At 34.5% G+C, this 20,126-nt stretch overlaps 1 protein-coding gene across 1 annotated transcript in view; it reads left to right on the top strand.

Annotated features, from left to right (window-relative positions):
• LOC137407924 (uncharacterized) overlaps positions 1–20,126 on the top strand; it is a 92,966-nt gene that overhangs the window by 15,752 nt on the left and 57,088 nt on the right. Inside the window, exons 8-17 of the mRNA XM_068094308.1 lie at positions 533–738; positions 3,966–4,117; positions 6,079–6,288; positions 6,868–6,991; positions 8,089–8,220; positions 8,385–8,488; positions 8,665–8,834; positions 10,811–11,031; positions 11,238–11,376; positions 13,250–13,455. Of these exons, the coding sequence (XP_067950409.1) occupies positions 533–738; positions 3,966–4,117; positions 6,079–6,288; positions 6,868–6,991; positions 8,089–8,220; positions 8,385–8,488; positions 8,665–8,834; positions 10,811–11,031; positions 11,238–11,376; positions 13,250–13,455 (1,664 nt within the window). The remainder of the gene's footprint in view (positions 1–532; positions 739–3,965; positions 4,118–6,078; positions 6,289–6,867; positions 6,992–8,088; positions 8,221–8,384; positions 8,489–8,664; positions 8,835–10,810; positions 11,032–11,237; positions 11,377–13,249; positions 13,456–20,126) is intronic.

The following is a 20,126-nucleotide window of genomic DNA, read 5'->3' as shown; positions in this document are numbered from 1 at the left end:
CGTTTACTTGAGCTATTAGACGTTTAGTTGAGCTATTAGACGTTTAGTCAAGCTATTAGACGTTTAGTTGAGCTATCAGACGTTTAGTCAAGCTATCAGACGTTTAGTTGAGCTATCAGACGCACATGGTGACAAAGTTGGATTTAATAATACAAACTCACTCCCATAAATAATCAGCGAATCAAGAGATGTTTTAATTAGTATTCAAACGATTTATGAAAATTGCTAACTCAAATCACTTACTTATAAATCTATTACTAGTCAAAATTGACAAGAAGTCTGTTAGTACACTTTTAAGAAGACACTTGTATTGGCACAAATCTATCTCATTAGCAGGCTTGAAGAGGCCTTGACCTTCTTTCCTACCTACTGCTGCTTTTAGGAGTGCGAAGAAAATAGAAAATGAATATTCATTCCATCTATGTAAAACCTGCCTAGCCTTACGGCATTGGATTCGGTTTGATTCACCTTATACACATGTCTTTTTAAGTTTCAATCTGATTATAAAGCTTTAATGAAGTGTATACTTCAGATGAAAAAGTTGAGAACAGAGAAACAAGTAAGATGATCAAAGACCTGATCACGGCAACAAAGAAACACCTTGGAGCAGAGAACTCTTTTACCTTTGCTGATGTCGAGTGGAATGATATGAAAAGTGCAAATATGGAAAGTCTCAAGGGATATCTGATAGAATTTGGCGAGAAGTTTGAGAACGGATTAAAAAACATCATTCGACGCGTGAGTAGCCTTGCCTTTGGCTAGAAATCATTCTTTATGTGCTGTTTTTATAAACTGGTTTTGTTTTGAATTGCATAACTTATAACACTTCATACTAGAGAGTATTTCTATAGCAATTTTCATCATCAAAATTGGAGTTATCTGTCCAACAGAAAATATTTGTTCACCAAACTTTATAAATAACTCCATAAATCACCTGAGTTTTACTTCTTGATTTTATTACCAAGTGCTGACTAGTGCATATATTCTATAAACAACCTGTACAATTCTCAATTTTTCAATAACCTTTTTATGTCATTGGTCTTATACAGTTTTCATTGTAACTTGAAAGAAAACATTTTGGCTACTTTTGTAACACTCAGTTCTTTAATTTTCTTGTTATTCTCTGAAGGAGGTGTCTTCTATAAAGATGGTGCAGACAACTTCAAGAGTAATTCCCTCGCGAAATCGTTCAGAACTTCTCGGCACCTTTGTTCTGAAGTGGCACAGATTAGACACAGACACGGAATCTTGTTGTTATAGTCATGCATTATTAGTTTTAATTACTTTTTTCAGAAGAAGAAAGGAAACGCTTTTACAGTTTTTAGTGAATGACTAGCATTTGCTGGATTGGAGTTTCTAATGAACGAAAGTCAACTAAAAATTGAAGGCTAATAAGGCTTTTAAAATAATTTAAGATAAACAAGCGTTTAATTAGTTAGAAAGAAAAATAGTTTTAGTTGAAATAAATCAAGAAACAATGTGAAAACTGTAAATAAAGGAGAAAAGTTTTGTTCATATTCAATTATAGTAGCACGCAAGCTCTCCGAAACCAGCTAAGAGTGTTGTAAAGAATATTCCATTTTATAGGAGTCAAACCTGTACATTTGAATGCACATATGTGATGATAAGTGCACAAATCTACAAACTAACAAAAAACCAACAAACACTGAGGTGTATATATAGACTTGATGAATGCCCGGGTTTGCCTGAGTAATAAAAAGCACAGAAAACATATTTTTATTTAATGTATACAGCATTTACCATTCCAAATTTTTTATTTCATATTTTTAACTTCATACTTTATATTCATATAATTTTAATTTCATATGTAACCTTATATTATTATAAGGTTACAAACGCAAAAAGTAATCTTAATTAATACTTGTGTGAACCCCCGCCGTACAACTTAGAAAAATTATAGTGTTGACATCGTAAGGCGAAAACGTTGTACTAAAGTGTATAGAAACCCATAGTAATTATCAAATGCAAACATCCCCTGGTAAAAACCATCAAAATTTTGTATACTCACAGTACATATAAAAAACTAACAACACAATAATATATTAACCTCAATAACTATAGTTATACCTACAGTAACTTTAGTTTATTTAGTTGTTAAGATCTGCAATAAAATGTAATATTACAATGTACTACGTGCAGTATGTATCATAGGAGGTTCTTACCTTTGAGACAGACGTATAACATAAACATAAACATTGAAATTAACATAAATTAATTTAGCTTACTAAACACATACTTGAAGGAAGTTTTAGTACATATTTTACTAAACATCAACTTTGTGATCAGCAAATGCCTTATCACTTATCTGTTTTTAATTTCGTTTTTAGCATAACTAATAATGAATGACACTGAACGGATAAAAAGTGAGCATCATATATCTTTCATGCGTTATGGGAGGGAGTTTGGTGAATAGCGTATCGGCATCTTTGTTAATGCAATTTACACAGCACACCGACTGCTAATTTTCAATACCGAGAAAGATTTTTGTTGATATCGTTTGGCAAAAAATGCCATATGGGGAGGACGAGAAAAACATTGTGTTCCACATCGCAAGGCAAAATAATCGTATAACAGGGTCATCGTAACCTGAAGGCACACCGTGTAATCAAAAGTGCACGTTTGGCGCATGCGATCGCGAAAAGGATATACAATATATGATAAGAGCGAGGGGAATGATAAGAACAGCTTAGCTTTGCGGTTACATGTGCTTACATGCTTACATGTGGTTACGTAGTTGCAATTTCAATGGCGTGAGTTCCAATTCAGTATGCCAATTCTATAATTCAACAGTAGTTCCAATTACTATACCACTCTCTCTTGTACTGACTTATTCTCCAGTTAATATATCACTCTTTTTTGTACTGACTTATTCTCCAATTAGTATACCACTCTCTCTTGTACTGACTTATTCTCCAATTAGTATACTACTATCTCTTATACTGACCTATTCTCCAATTAGTGTACCACTCTCTCTTGTACTGACTTATTCTTCAATTAGTATACCACTCTCTCTTGTACTGACTTATTCTCCAATTAGTATACCACTCTCTCTTGTACTGACTTATTCTCCAATTAGTATACTACTCTCTCTTAAACTGACTTATTCTCCAATTAGTATACCACTCTCTCTTGTACTGACTTATTGTCCAATTAGTATACCACTCTCTCTTGTACTGACTTATTCTCTAATTAGTGTACCACTCTCTCTTGTACTGACTTATTCTTCAATTAGTATACCATTCTCTCTTGTACTGACTTATTATCCAATTAGTATACTACTCTCTATTGTACTGACTTATTCTCCAATTAGTATACTACTCTCTCTTGTACTGACTTATTCTCCAATTAGTATACTACTCTCTCTTGTACTGACTTATTCTCCATTTAGTATATCACTCTCTCTTGTACTGACTTATTTTCCCATTAGTATACCACTCTCTCTTGTACTAACTTATTCTCCAATTAGTATACCACTCTCTCTTGTACTGACTTATTCTCCAATTAGTATACCACTCTCTCTTGTACTGACTTATTCTCCAATTAGTGTATCACTTTTTCTTGTACTGACTTATTCTCCAATTAGTATACCACTCTCTCTTGTACTGACTTATTCTTCAATTAGTATACCACTCTCTCTTGTACTGACTTATTCTCCAATTAGTGTATCACTCTTTCTTGTACTGACTTATTCTCTAATTAGTATATCATTCTCTCTTGTACTGAATGTCAGTTAAGCATAATCTTATTGTTCATCTTTATAATCTTTCTAAATTATTGATTATTAATAATAATCAATAATTATTCAATTATTGATTTTTATTAATGATCTGCGGTGAACCTCGCCTACTTTACAAAAATATCTAAAGGTCCCTGCTAAACCTTTGATTTTTTTATTGTTTGACACACAGTAAAAGTTTCTCATTGGTCGCTTTGTTATTTTGCAGGCAGCTGATAAGAAGAACCCCATACAAGAACACTCACTCGCCGGCATGCTGACAGAAATAGCGGAGCATGATTACCAGGCCCTCGCTAAAAACAAAACCTTCCAAGGAAGGGCTGACATCATGGCTACCATCAGAACATACATCCATTCAGAGTGAGTCTTTTGGTTTTTCTTGATCAGACTTTGATTTGCTAGATTAATAAAATTATAACCTGTTCATCGAACATTTGCACTGATTGATTATCATACTTAAATGTTAATGCCAGTATTCATCCAAGCATGATGGACAGATAAGAGATGTAACAATCCAATACTAATTAATCTCATTTTCTTTCTAATAATTTTAAATGAGGTTCTAATAAGGTCACGGCACTCCGGACTACCAGGGTACTAGTGCTACATGATGTGACCTGTATTAAATTAAACACAATATATTCTTCAAAGAGTATTAATCATCTGTTATATATAATACTAGCTGTGCTACCTGGCCTTGCCTGGGTAATTAAAAGGGCTTTGGACAGAAATTGATTAATATTTAACATATAACAACATTTGCCATTCTAACTTTCAAACTACATATCATGAGAAAAGTGTTTTGTGTAGTTGAAATAAATTAGGAGAGAAAATAAAAGCAACTATAGAGGTTCTCTAACTTTGTCAAACAACTATAACTTCAAAACTTCATATCATGAGAAAAAAGTTTTGTGCAGGACAACTAAGATAAAAATAAATAAAACAACTGTAAAGGTTTTTAAACAACTGTAAGTTTAAATTTTCATAATTTGAAAGAAGTGTTTCATTGAAATAAATTAGAAGGAAAAATAAAAATGTAAAGGCGTTTAAATGTAAAATCATTAGGGAGTAATGGCTTAATATAGTCTATTTCACAACGGTTACAATAAAAAATTATTTGTTATACTAAGTATTATTTTGTTTATGGTTTTACAGCTAGTATGTAGCTAGCTTTGTATATGTTGCACAGCTAGTATGTAGCTAGCTTTGTATATGTTGCACAGCTAGCATGTAGCTAGCTTTATATATGTTTCACAGCTAGTATATAGCTAGCTTTGTATATGTTGCACAGCTAGTATGCAGCTAGCTTTGTATATGTTGCACAGCTAGTATGTAGCTTTATATATGTTTCACAGCTAGTATATAGCTAGCTTTATATATGTTGCACAGCTAGTATATAGCTAGCTTTGTATCTAATGCATATTGTATATCTAATGCAATTACCTCCTGGTAAAAATCATCATCATTAAAAATAGTACATACCATAATACTTATGTCAACCTTAGTAACTATAGGTACTTACAATGACTTTAGTGCATTTTGTGGTTATGATCCGCGAGATAATGTAACATTACAATGTACTATGAGGTGAGTACGGCTTGAATGGCTCAGTGGTAGAGCACTTGGTTTTTAAACTTGTGGTCGCTATCTCCATGAGTTCAAGTCCTTGAGATTGTGGAATTTTATTTCCAAGATTTTAATAGCCACAGCTGGATGCGCCTACACACCAACACTTAGAAATATATATAGATGGGTTAAAAATTAACTAGATATAATAATAATAACACAAAACATACATACACCTTAGACATAATTCGATGGCTAATAGTTTAGTCTAACAGATGTTGCTAACCTGTGAAGCTATTCACAAATTGTCATTGTTTTACACAGGTCAACAATATTAGAGGTTATTTCCGTATATTAGACAGGAACACACAACTCTTGCATGTAACAATCTCTATATGAATAAAGAGAAAATACAAATAAGAAAGTAAATAAATATCTTTCTATTGGTTATTACAAATTTTTACTATAATAAGATACGTGTCTGTCTGCTATGTGCATAATGGAAACAACTGCCTTGCTCAGAAATCGAACTCGGATATTTCGTTTTACAGCCAAACCCACTACCAACTTCGCAACTGGACCTTTTCTCTAATAGAAGAATAGTTGTACACATAGTTATTACACCTGACAATCTCTCATGGCATGTAAGACTCCCAGCGGACTAGTTATAATAATATTAGTAGTGCTTAGCAGTGCATACATGTTGAGCTTGTCACATACAATAGAACTAGTAATCCTATCGCATTGTTGAGCAGGTCTACCTTTCCCTTCATCATGTATGGTGACTCGGGCTTTGGTAAAACCAGCCTGTTGGCTGTGGCATCTATAAGAGTCTATGACTGGTTGGGGGATACCGGAAAAGAAGACCTCGTGGTGGTAAGACGATTCCTTGGGACAACTCCTGACTCAACGAACATTGGTTCCCTCATAGACAGCATTACTATACAGATAAGTAATGCTTGCCAGTGAGTCAATATAACCTTCTGTCAGTATAACTAGTACAGAATAGATAATAAATGGAAACAGTGATTGATTCTTACGAATGATTTTCAGCCCTGTCAGTTTTGGTCATCCTAGGAAGGTCGTAGCGGCATTTGACCTGTAAATATGAACTTACACAAAATCTTAGTAGGTTTTATCACAAAGTAATAGAATTTTTCCATCATTTGCAATTGTTTTTGATCTTTGAGGTGCTCTGACCGCTTGGATGTTTCAAAATTAGGTGAGAACGCTCAGTAGGAAATGCTGCTCGGTCTCTCCGTCGATCTCAGGTATAATCTCTCCCATTGCGGAAGGGGATGAGCCGGTCTCATAGGCTCAGTAGCTTGGTTGTGGGTGGTGTCTTATGGCTCTTGGCCCTAGTATTTTTCGCCACCACACTTTTATGTTACTGTATGGCAGAACTGAATTTCTTAGCTGACTGCTTTTGCTGCCAAAGAATCACAAGAGCCGATTTCTGACAAATAGCTCAGTTTTTTACCTGATTTGTTATCAGTGATTAGAAGTGGGTAGGAGGTCTCTCTCATGTCATGTTGTCACGGCAGGTTTGCGTCACTACAAACAGAGGACCCGATGCAGAAACTCATCCTTACCCTCATCTCTATCCCTAAGAACTACAGAGTTGTGATATTTCTTGACTCACTTGATCAGCTTTCTGCTTACGGAGAGGTATCAAGATTATAACTAAAGTCTTTGTATACTCGCTATAATGTTAACTGTAATCTAATCCTGTAGTTTCATTAATTGTGTGTGACTGTCAGATGCATGGTGCATGGTTTTATTACTAGTGGAATATTCTGGAAGTTTTGTTCTTTGTTAGATGTTGTGGTCAAATATTTCAAATATTACTTTAAAATTTTTATAGTTTTGTAATAAAACCGTACGAAAGAATTGCATTTTGTCTGGTCATGAAATCAACTGTTGAATTTTGTTAAATATTTGTAAGTTCTCAGAGATTCATTACAGAGATCATTTAGGTGACTCTTGAATTCAGTTTATTTTTTGTTGTGACTGTCGTCTTTGTTGCAGGACTCTTACTTATTATGTTTAAACCATGTTTCATTATGTATCAACTATATCAACTTATCAACTACATGTTGTGTCTTATTCTAATACTACTCTAGTTTGTCTGTTGTTCTGATACTACTCCTTGTTGTCTGTTATTCTGATACTACTCCTTGTTGTCTGTTATTCTGATACTACTCTAGTTTGTCTGTTGTTCTGATACTACTCCTTGTTGTCTGTTATTCTGATACTACTTTGTGTTATTCTGGTACCACTCCATATTGTCTGTTATTCTGATACTACTCTAGTTTGTCTGTTGTTCTGATACTACTCCTTGTTGTCTGTTATTCTGATACTACTTTGTGTTATTCTGGTACCACTCCATATTGTCTGTTATTCTGATACTACTCTAGTTTGTCTGTTGTTCTGATACTACTCCTTGTTGTCTGTTATTCTGATACTACTTTGTGTTATTCTGGTACCACTCCATATTGTCTGTTATTCTGATACTACTCTAGTTTGTCTGTTGTTCTGATACTACTCCTTGTTGTCTGTTATTCTGATACTACTTTGTGTTATTCTGGTACCACTCCATATTGTCTGTTATTCTGATACTACTTTATGTTGACTGGTAATCTGATACTACACTCTGTGGTCTGCTATTCTGATATTATTTTGATTAGTCTGATTTTTACATAAACATAAAAAAACTGTAAAATGCTTGACTTATTATTGACATTACCTTTCCTTCCATGTTTCAGGCACACACACTGGAATGGCTGCCTGATCAACTACCCAGTAATGTTAAACTAATAGTTTCAACATTGCCTGAAGACCACAACATTCTCAACTTGCTCAAGAACAGGCATTACAGTGACAAGCAGTATGTCAAAGTAAGAACGTCTACTTTCAAACTACAACACTACTTTTATTTCAGTTTTGTTGAAGAGATGCTCAGATTGGAAATTTTGTCATGTTTTTTCGACATATATGTCACTAGATGACCAAATTTCAGTAATTGTTTCTGCAATTATACTCCTTGTTTTATGATGTGCAGGTAAAAATTCTAGACACCCAACTTGCCCTGAAACTGATGAAGATTTGGTTGAGGTCTTGGAAAAGGCAACTGACTGAGGAACAGTTTACAATACTCTCTGAAAGGTGACTTCCATTTCTCATTATTTTACTAAACAACCAATATGATTGGATGCAAGCTAAAGATGGATTCTGATTAAATGATTGTCTGACCTCGTTTAATCAAACTGGCCAATCAGTCAGAATTAGTTGGATTTTCTATAATTTTTTTGCTCTAAGAGTTTTTAATATTATGCTTTTAGGTTCGAGACGGATGCTAATACAAGTCCTCTTTACATCAAGTTAGTCTTTGATGTCATCATTACGATACGGTCCTACATGGATGATACCATGCTGAAGGATCTACTTTTCAAGATCAATTCTCCTGTGCAGTGTATTCGTTATATCTTTAATGAGCTCAAAAGAAAGAATGGTAAAGACTTTTGGTATCATCTTTTCACCACGATTGAAGCTGAAATTATTTTTTACCCGTTAATTCCTACTTATGTTGTTTTGGAGTTTTTTTTTACATTGACCTTGCTAGAATTGAGAAATTATGGGATGAATAGATGTACCATGAACAAAATAATAATTCCATGTTTTTACCAACCAGTAACATGATATTAACTCTGTTTGTAATTACTTGTAACGTGATATCAACTGTATGTTTATACTGACCAATAACATGATATCAACCCATTGTTGATATCTTTTAGTAACATGATATCAACTCTATGTTTATACTGACCAATAACATGATATGAACTCTATGTTTATATCTACTAGTAACATGATATCAACTCTATGTTTATATCTACTAGTAACATGATATCAACTCTATGTTTATATCTACTAGTAACATTATATCAACTCTATGTTTCTATAGACTTGTAACATGGTATCAACTCTGTTTATTCCTACTATTGACAGCATATCAACTGTTCTTTTGCTTTCGTGTCACAGTATTTTGCTTTTCAAAATACATCTACATTGGTTGGTTACTGTTGCGCATAGCTTGGGAATTTTTCCAAGGAATTGAACATTGCACTTTTATGGGGGATATTGTACTTTCACTGATTGACCAGTCCAAGTTTTTTACCTTGAATCAACTGGCATTTTGTATTAGCATATCTGCTCAGACTTAGCAAATTTGTGTATCTCAGTTTTTTGTTCTTAGGGTTATTAGATTACTGTCTGCATTTACTATTATTACTACTGATAAACTAGTTCTAGTGTATCAGTAGTAATAGTAGTGTATCTAGACTAGTTCATCTTATTGATAGTTTACTGTTATAGTAGACCTGCTGGTACACAGACTTGTATATCTGATTAATAGTTTACTGTTATAGTAGACCTGCTGGTATCCAGACTTGTATATCTTATCAATAGTTTACTGTTATAATAGACCTGCTGGTACACAGACTTGTATATCATGTTAATAGTTTACTGTTATAGTAGACCTGCTGGTATACAGACTTATATATCTTATTGATAGTTTACTGTTATAGTAGACTCGCTGGTACACAGATTTGTATATCTTATTAATAGTTTACTGTTATAGTAGACCTGCTGGTACACAGGCTTGTATATCTTATTAATAGTTTACTGTTATAGTAGACCTGCTGGTATATAGACTTGTATATCTTATTATTAGTTTACTGTTATAGTAGACTTACTGGTATACAGACTTGTATATCTTATTAATAGTTTACTGTTATAGTAGACATGCTGGTACACAGGCTTGTATATCTTATTAATAGTTTACTGTTATAGTAGACCTGCTGGTACACAGGCTTGTATATCTTATTAATAGTTTACTGTTATAGTAGACCTGCTGGTATATAGACTTGTATATCTTATTAATAGTTTACTGTTATAGTAGACCTGCTGGTACACAGGCTTGTATATCTTATTAATAGTTTACTGTTATAGTAGACCTGCTGGTATATAGACTTGTATATCTTATTATTAGTTTACTGTTATAGTAGACCCGCTGGTATGCAGACTTGTATATCTTATTAATAGTTTACTGTTATAGTAGACCTGCTGGTACACAGACTTGTATATCTTATTATTAGTTTACTGTTATAGTAGACCCGCTGGTACACAGACTTGTATATCTTATTAATAGTTTACTGTTATAGTAGACCCGCTGGTATACAGACTACTATATCTTATTAATAGTTTACTGTTATAGTAGACCTGCTGGTATACAGACTTGTATATATTATTAATAGTTTACTGTTATAGTAGACCCGCTGGTATACAGACTTGTATATCTTATTAATAGTTTACTGTTATAGTAGACCTGCTGGTATACAGACTTGTATATTTTCTTAATAGTTTACTGTTATAGTAGACCTGCTGGTATACAGACTTGTATATCTTATAAATATTCTACTGTTATAGGAGACTTGCTTGTACATAGACTGTTTGCCTATCTGCACCTCTCCAACCTCGGCCTTACTGAGAATGAGCTGATAGATCTCATCTCTCTGGATGATGAAGTGCTTAACGATGTTTTCCAGTACCACGTACCTCCCCTCCGACGCCTTCCTGCCGTTCTCTGGGCCCGCATCCGGAACTCTGTTAAAGACTACATGGTTACCCGTGAGGCCAATGGAGGAAAGGTCAGGGGAAGGAAACTACTGTTTAATATGATCGTTTTAAACTCTTTTTCAGTTTTCAGTAGTTATGGTGTCCGAAGTGCAAACATAACTCTGTGTTCATTTCTCTATCTTTTTACATTTGATGGCTTGGCAGCCAAAGAAAACTTGTATTTATTCCAAAAGACTTTTGATTTAAAGTGGAAAACCTAAACTGTATTTTTTTACAGGTGATCGCATGGTACCACAGGCAATTTGTTGAGGTTGGTGACACCATGTTCAAAGACGAACCTCCAGTTGAAGCGTACAAGATACAAGCTTCTCACCTCTGTAACCTGCTGAGGGAGTCAATGGTAGACTACTTTACTGGTAGGTTGTTGTCGCTGTATGTTACAAGGTCTACATGTGCTTCATCTTTGGTTTCTTTATCAAACAAGAGCAGGACGTGTGTAATTATTTTGTTCTAAAGCGACCTGCGGTGCATGATCTTTCGCTATCAAATACATTTTTTATTGGAACAATTCAATATTCATTCAAACCATATATTTGACACTAGAGCATATAGGTTATCATGAATTTTGGATATCTATATTTCTCTACTAGTATATATTCTGTGCTAGTCTGGTTTGTCTCAGTTTTAGTCACCTTCATTTTCTAACACCAGCTGTTAATTCTGTATTTGACCAACCCTCATCAAACTTTGTAATATGTGAAGGGTGTCAATGGTAGGCTACTTGTCAGGTACACCATTTTGGCGGTACACTGTAAGATTCAAGTGACCTTCACTTTTACTTGTTTGTATCACAACAGTGCAGGATATGTTTATAGGACAGGATATGTTTATCCTGTCCTATAGCGAGATGCACTGCATGTCAATGGGCTGATGTTTTATTAGGTTTTTTGGTTTCCTTACCAATTGTTATTCTGCGCCAGTCTTTGTTCAGTGCCAATGGTTCTTCTGTACTAGTGTGCCTTCTGTACTAGTGTGAATTCTGTACTATGTGTGTTCTCTACTAGTGTGAATTCTGTACTAGTGCGCATTCTGTACTAGTGTGCATACTGTACTAGTGGGAGTTCTGCACTAGTGTGCATTTTGTACTAGTGTCCATTCTGTACTGGTGTGCATTCTGTACTAGTGTGAGTTCTGTACTTTTGTGCATTCTCTATTAGTGTGCATTCTGTACTAGTGTGCATTCTGTACTAGTGTGCATTCTGTACTAGTGTAAGTTCTGTACGAGTGCGCATTCTGTAATAGTGTCCATTTTGTACTAGTGTGCCTTCTGTACTAGTGGGAGTTCTGTACTAGTGTGAGTTCTGTATTAGTGTGAGTTCTGTATTAGTGTGAGTTCTGTACTAGGGTGAGTTTTGTACTAGTGCGAGTTCTCTACTAGTGGGAGTTCTCTACTAGTGTGAGTTTTGTACTAGTGTGATTTCTGTACTAGTGTGAGTTCTGTACTAGTGTGAGTTCTGTACTAGTGTGAGTTCTGTACTAGTGTGAGTTCTGTACTAGTGTGAGTTCTGTACTAGTGTGAGTTCTGTATTAGTGTTAGTTCTGTACTAGTGTGAGTTCTGCACTACTGTGAGTTCTGTACTATTGTGAGTTCTTTACTAGTGTGAGTTCTCTACTAGTATGAGTTCTCTAGTAGTGTTAGTTCTCTACTATTGTGAGTTTTGTACTAGTGTGAGTTTTGTACTAGTGTGAGTTCTGTACTAGTGTGAGTTCTTTACTAGTGTGAGTTCTGTACTAGTAGGAGTTCTGTACTAGTGTGAGTTCTCTACTAGTGTGAGTTCTCTAGTAGTGTTAGTTCTCTACTATTGGGAGTTTTGTACTAGTGTGAGTTCTGTACTAGTGTGAGTTCTTTACTAGTGTGAGTTCTCTACTAGTGTGAGTTTTGTACTTGGGTGAGTTCTGTACTAGTGTGAGTTCTTGACTTTTGCGAGTTCTGTATAAGTGTGAGTTCTGTACTCATGTGAGTTCTGTACTAGTGTGAGTTCTGTATAAGTGTGAGTTCTGTACTAGTAGGAGTTCTGTACTAGTTTGAGTTCTGTACTAGTGAGAATTCTTTACTAGTGTGAGTTCTGTGCTATCGTGAGTTCTGTACTGTGACTCTGATTTGTCTCTACAGTAATAACCTTCCTTCTCCTATCACCAGTTTTTAACTCAAATGGCACTGTGAATCATGATGATAGGGAAGAAGAGGTGGAAGACAACATTTCATTGTCTGGTGTTGATTGTTTGCAGGTAAATGGGCCGGAAAGAAAAAGCCCTTTACTTACACTGATAAACTGATGAAGAAACTAAAGCTAGAGTCACCCGAGTCAGAGGAGGATAGATACGTGCCCGCAATGCCCAATATTTTGGAGAACAAAAAGCCTAACCTAAGAAAGTTGGGACAGCTGCCAAATCTGTTCCTCAAGTTGAACAGAACCCCAGATTTCCTCCAAGAGGTAGTTTCAATACATTAGCTGTGATTTGGCCATTTTAGCTGTTTCACTCTGTTACTACCTGAAGCCTTTATAGCGGCTCATGTATATGGATCATTCTGCCAGAGAACCTTTATAACGGCTCACCTTAGTACTTATACGAAACATTGATCATAGATCACTGAGTTGACAAAATTTTTCCACAATAAATCTGGAATATCGGGTTATTGTTTTGCCACAAAAATAAACCAATTAGTTTTTTTTACTCAGTATTCACAACACAATATCACAGTTTACTCATTTTTTTAATTTTTGTTTTTGGATGGATACAAAGATAAATTGCAAACAACGACCTCAATGTATTTGGGCTAGTGAAATCTTTTGACATTGGGTCTTAAGTATTTCTGATAACGTTACTTTTATATTGGAGAATGGGATTCTACGTTTTGGTGAAACTTCGAAAATGATAGCGTTTTTTTTTGTAGCCTGGTACACTAAACCTCCAAAAATATTAAACATGCTTTTCTTTGTCAAATGCACTAATTCTTGTGCAGAAGTTTCTACTGATTTCAAAAAGTTTTAGATGAAAACTTTATGACAAACATTAGCTTTTACAGCAAAAAGATCGAGTGTATATCAGCCAAATATTTTGAGCTTGAATTCTATCAGAACGAGTAAAGATTCCCATATGGGAAGAGTTAAGGCTTCTCTTATTGCATCTTCAGCGTAACAGTCAGTTAGTATATTTAATTGCATCTTGTTTGTTAAATGTGATGAAAACATTTTATCTTAATAATAAACTACACTCTACCTACTTTTTCTACTGGTGATGGTTAAAATTCTACTTGCTCTTATGTTGATATTGAGAAGATCCCTTGGGCAATTTCTGTCACTTTTATTATGATAATTATTATTGTTATTCTTATTATGGTTGATTTTTCTCAGCTCTCTGTCTGGTAGTAGTATACTCGTATCCGGTAAGGTCACCTTCCTTCAGATATCCAGTACTTTTCATAACATCCTTGTGGATCCCAACAGAGCAAAGGACTGCTGTGTCTGTCTCCTTCTTCCCCATGTCTAACTTCCCTAATTACTCTCGTAAATTTGCTGTCATCCTCGGTGCTACAATCACAACGGGTTTCACACCCTCCGGCGTCTTCCACAGTTTCCGTTTCTCTTTAGCCGGTTCCTTGTACTTATCTCTTTTTTCCTTTTCTTCCTCCTCCACTCTCTCATCACCAGGCATTGCAATATCTACTGACTACTCATGATGTATTTCTTTATCTAGCCTCAATATGTCGGGTCTCTTTGTCTGTATTATCTGGTCTGTTTATAGGGTAAAATTCCAAAGTATTTTTCTCTTGTTGTTCTCTACACTTATTTTTGCTACCAGTTTTTTCCATGCGTTAGTTTACACACACTTACAACTTAAGTTCCAATGAAGACTGTGCAACCGTATAATGCCTCTTCTTATATTCACACTGAGCAAGTTTTCCACCCTTACTCAGTATGTTAAATATACTTTCGTCTCTCTTGTTACACATCCTGAATTTTGGTGTTCCTTCTTGCTTTTTTATATTGATTTTTATTGACCATCTTATAGGTATTGATCGGTCTTGTGCTGCTGTTATCAGTCTTGTGCTGCTTTTATCAGTCCCTCAGCGTCCTTTTTTATGAATCATTTTTTATCCACTTTTAACAGTTCTTTTTTCCATAATTCTTTATCAGCTTTGGGTATTGTCCATGCTGAGCCTTTTCAGACTAATCTTTTTTATTCTCTTTATTTCTCTGCTGTTCTCCTTTTTGCTGTTGTTTTTTGAGAGTGCCTTCAACAGTCTGTTGTATTCTTTGTTTTCTTCTTTATGTAAATGAACTTAGGATCCTACCAGTGTATCTGAGAATAGCCACTGCTCGTGTGTTGATGGCTTTGATTATGTTCCTTCCAATTATTTTCGATTTTAGTTCCAGCTTTATTATACTTCTATATTCTCTTGCTACTTTTACTTTCATTTCTTTTATATTGATGCCATCTCTTTCTAAGATTCCCAAGTAATTGTATCCATTTTATTTTAGGTCTTTCATCATCTTTCCATCAGGCAACCATACACCATTGTCTTCTTCACTTTTTCCCTTTTTATCACGAACGTAGCACATTTCTCTGCTCTAAACTGTATTCTGATGTCTTCCGTATATATCCTTGGCGCCTGTACTAGAGATTCTAGATCATTATTTGTCTTGCCAAATAGTTTCAAGTTGTCTATGTATAGCAAGTGGTTAATCTTATCAGATTGAGATCTGCTAAGGCTATATCCCTGCTTATCCTCTCTGAGTAGCACAGACAGTGGAATCAGGCAAACAAAAAATAGTGGAGGTGCCAGTGAGTCTCCCTGAAAGATTTCTCTCTGTGTATTAACCATAGCCAGGTTTTAACGTTGTAATATCAATGGTGTCTTCTACTTAGTCATACTTGATTTCATCAGCTTCCTGCTCTCTCAACAATTTAAACTATTATCATAGTCTCAAAAATCCATTAATGTGGAACTAAATTATAAGCTTTTCAGTACTTTATCTCCGCCTTTGCGAGGTTTTTTTTTCTCTTGTTGTGAACTATAAAATCACTTTGTCCAGCATTGGATGATCCTTAGTTTCTATATTGCCTCTCCTACTTTCTTTCTGCTCTTCTCCGGTCAAGTTTTCAAGATTCATGTATGTTTTGTCAGATAACATTGATTTAAGCACTTTCCACACTTTAGGCAGACAGGTGATGGGTCCATAGCTTCCTGTGACGTATCCCTTTTTTATCTTTTTGTATTAAAACAGTTCTGTTCGATGTCATCTATTCAGGTGTTTGCGCTGTCTCCAGTCACACATTTAGGTATTTCACCATCATACCACACAATTTGGTCAGGTTTTTAATCCAAAATCCCTGCTCAGCATAAGAATCTGGCGCTTTCTAGTTGGGAATTTCACTAGCATCTTTTTCAACAACCTCTCTATTATCACAATTTCTGTCGGTTCTTCGGTTTTCTATTCTTTTAATTCGTAGTGCATATCTATTATGTTCAGTGACGCATCCCCAGGCACACTGCCAACATTTATTTGCTTCTGCATTAGGTGTTTCTCTACTTCTTTCCTCTGGTTTTTATAGAGTCCCATAAAACAGCCCTTCGTTGTGAGCCACTGCTTATTTACTTTCTCTTATTTACCATTCTCTCATTTTCTGGAGCCCCTCTCTTATGATTGTTATGTTTTCAATCAATTCTTGATTTTCAACTGTTAGGTTTTTTTTTTCAGAACTCTCCATTTTTATTGAATTTTTTATGGAGGATTTTCATGTTTCTTCAAATGTTTGGCAGACTTCTTGGTGCACTTCAGATGAGTACCAAATCTTGTCAACACACTTTCCATCACATTCTTTATCTTCTTCAACTCTTAAAGGATATTTATTTTCCTCAACTCTTTAAGGATCTTTATTTCCCTCAACTCTTTAAGGATCTTTATTTTCCTCAAATTTTTAAGGATCTTTATCTTCTTCAACTCTTAAAAGATATTTATCTTCCTCAACTCTTTAAGGATCCTTATCTTCCTCAACTCTCTAAAGATCTTTATATTCCTCAACTCTTTAAGGATCTTTATCTTCCTCAACTCTTTAAGGATCTTTATCTTCTTCAACTCTTTAAGGATCTTTATTTTCCTCAACTCTTTGAGGATCTTTTTCTTCCTCAACTCTTTAAGGATCTTTATCTTCTTCAACTCTTTGAGGATCTTTATCTTCCTCATCTCTTTAAGGATATTTATTTTCCTCAACTCTTTAAGTATCTTTATCTTCCTCATCTCTCTAAGGATCTTTATTTTCCTCAAATTTTTAAGGATCTTTATCTTCTTCATCTCTTTAAGGATCCTTATCTTCCTCAACTCTTTAAGGATCTTTATCTTCCTCAACTCTTTAAGGATCTTTATCTTCTTCAACTCTTTAAGGATCTTTATCTTCCTCAACTCTTTAAGGATTTTTATCTTCCTCAACTCTTTAAGGATCTTTATCTTCCTCAACTCTTTAAGGATTTTTATCTTCCTCATCTCTTTGAGGATCTTTATCTTCCTCAACTCTTTAAGGATCTTTATCTTCCTCAACTCTCTAAGGATTTTTATCTTCCTCAACTCTTTAAGGATCCTTATCTTCCTCATCTCTTTAAGGGTCTTTATTTTCCTCAACTCTTTAAGGATCTTTATCTTCCTCAACTCTTTGAGGATCTTTATCTTCCTCAACTCTTTAAGGATCTTTATTTTCAACTCTTTAAGGATCTTTATCTTCCTCAACTCTTTAAGGATTTTTATCTTCCTCAACTCTTTAAGGATCTTTATCTTCCTCAACTCTTTAAGAATCTTTATTTCCCTCAACTCTTTAAGGATCTTTATCTTCCTCAACTTTTTAAGGATCTTTATCTTCCTCAACTTTTTAAGGATCTTTATCTTCCTCAACTCTCTAAGGATCTTTATCTTCTTCAACTCTTTAAGGATCTTTATCTCCCTCAAATCTTTAAAGATCTTTATCTTCTTCAACTCTTTAAGGATCTTTATCTTCCTCAACTCTTTAAGGATCTTTATCTTCTTCAACTCTTTAAGTATCTTTATCTTCCTCATCTCTTTAAGGATCTTTATCTTCCTCATCTCTTTAAGGATCTTTATCTTCCTCAACTCTTTAAGGATCTTTATCTTCCTCAACTCTTTAAGGATCTTTATTTTCTTCAACTCTTTAAGGATCTTTATCTTCCTCAACTCTTTAAGGATCTTTATCTTCTTCAACTCTTTCAGGATCTTTATCTTCCTCAACTCTTTAAGGATCCTTATCTTCCTCAACTCTTTAAGTATCTTTATCTTCCTCATCTCTTTAAGGATCTTTATCTTCCTCAACTCTTTAAGGATTCTTATCTTTTTCAACTCTTTAAGGATTTTTATCTTCCTCAACTCTTTAAGGATCCTTATCTTCCTCAACTCTTTAAGTATCTTTATCTTCCTCATCTCTTTAAGGATCTTTATCTTCCTCATCTCTTTAAGGGTCTTTTTCTTCCTCAACTCTTAAAGGATCCTTATCTTCCTCAACTCTTTAAGGATCTTTATCTTCCTCAACTCTTTAAGGATCTTTATCTTCCTCAACTCTTTAAGGATCTTTATCTTCCTCAACTCTTTAAGGATCTTTATCTTCCTCAACTCTTTAAGGATCTTTATCTTCCTCAACTCTTTAAGTATCTTTATCTTCCTCAACTCTTTAAGTATCTTTATCTTCCTCATCTCTTTAAGGATCTTTATCTTCCTCATCTTTTTAAGGGTCTTTTTCTTCCTCATCTCTATAAGGATCTTTATCTCCCTCAACTCTTTAAGGATCTTTATCTTCCTCATCTCTTTGAGGATCTTTATCTTCCTCAACTCTTTGAGGATCTTTATCTTCTTCAACTCTTTAAGGATCTTTATTTTCTTCAACTCTTTAAGGATCTTTATCTTCCTCAACTCTTTAAGTATCTATATCTTCCTCAACTCTTTAAGGATCTTTATCTTCCTCAACTCTTTAAAGATTTTTATTTTATCTGATAAAGTAGCATTTTCTTCAGCCTTCACAGATAACTTTTTAGCCATTTTGATACTCTCAACTAGGTTTTTGCTTGTCATTTGATCTTATCATTAGATCACTGTTAAACTCTCTCCATAGTTGCCATAAATTATTCCTGTCTTCCATCGTTTATTCTATATAAAAATTCATTGCCAATCACCTACATTACAACCTGGTCAGTGGGTCATTTACTCTCTTTGTTTTTTGGTTTCTGAGTCCAATTCTACTGCCTTTCTAAACCTGATCTCAACTAAGCTTTAATTGTAAGCCATCTTTTACTAAGTACTGTCATTGTCTCCACCATAAGCTTATTCTTAACAAGTGTAACTCATCTTCAGTTTCATGTCTCCTGATTTACCATCTAACCTCTCTTGTGTAGCTTTGGTAGTGCCACTCAAATATTTTTATGTTGTCTTCTCTTGCAAAGTTCCGCTTGCTGGTTTTTCTGTACTCCTAGTAAAATGGTACTTACCTTTGTGTGGTTTTAAATAGTACTATTATTACTACAGTCTGTGCTAACACCATGGAATCCTTTGAAGACCATGTAAATTATTTTCAGATGCACACCCTAAGCAATAGTTTAATGTTACTGATTGCCTTTTTTAGCAGTTCCAACCTAGTCAAGTTCTTACCATATATTCTAGAACAGACTCACAAACCACTTGTAGTTATTGTAAGTTGGTTTTGGTTTCACATTTATGGTAGTTCACTTTTTGTTCTTTTCTTATGATAATATGTTTATCTTTGATAAAAAAACAACAGTTATATTATCATTTTATTATGATGCAGTTAAGTTTCTGCTAGGGTTGTTAGAAAGTGCAACAAGTGTATGAAACTAGGCGAATGTCGGGCGTTGCACGGCTGATAAAAAAAGTTTTGCGCAAAAACTAGCATTAGTTGCTAAATTTCGTTGCCATTGGCTTACTTTTTTACCAATCGAATTTGAGTAATTAAAGCTAGTAACCTAGGCTAGTAACTTACTATAATAAGAGCCATCTGAATCCAGCTAGCTGATAACTTTTAATGACCTGACATTAAACTTGACGTAGCATCAGGTATGCTGCGAATGTTATAATATGCATAAGAATAA

Source organism: Watersipora subatra, chromosome 11, assembly GCF_963576615.1.
Source record: "Watersipora subatra chromosome 11, tzWatSuba1.1, whole genome shotgun sequence".
In the NCBI taxonomy this organism is placed as follows: Eukaryota; Metazoa; Bryozoa; class Gymnolaemata; order Cheilostomatida; family Watersiporidae; genus Watersipora; species Watersipora subatra.
The sequence above is the reverse complement of the archived record's forward strand: the minus strand, read 5'-3'. Positions and strand labels throughout refer to the sequence as shown.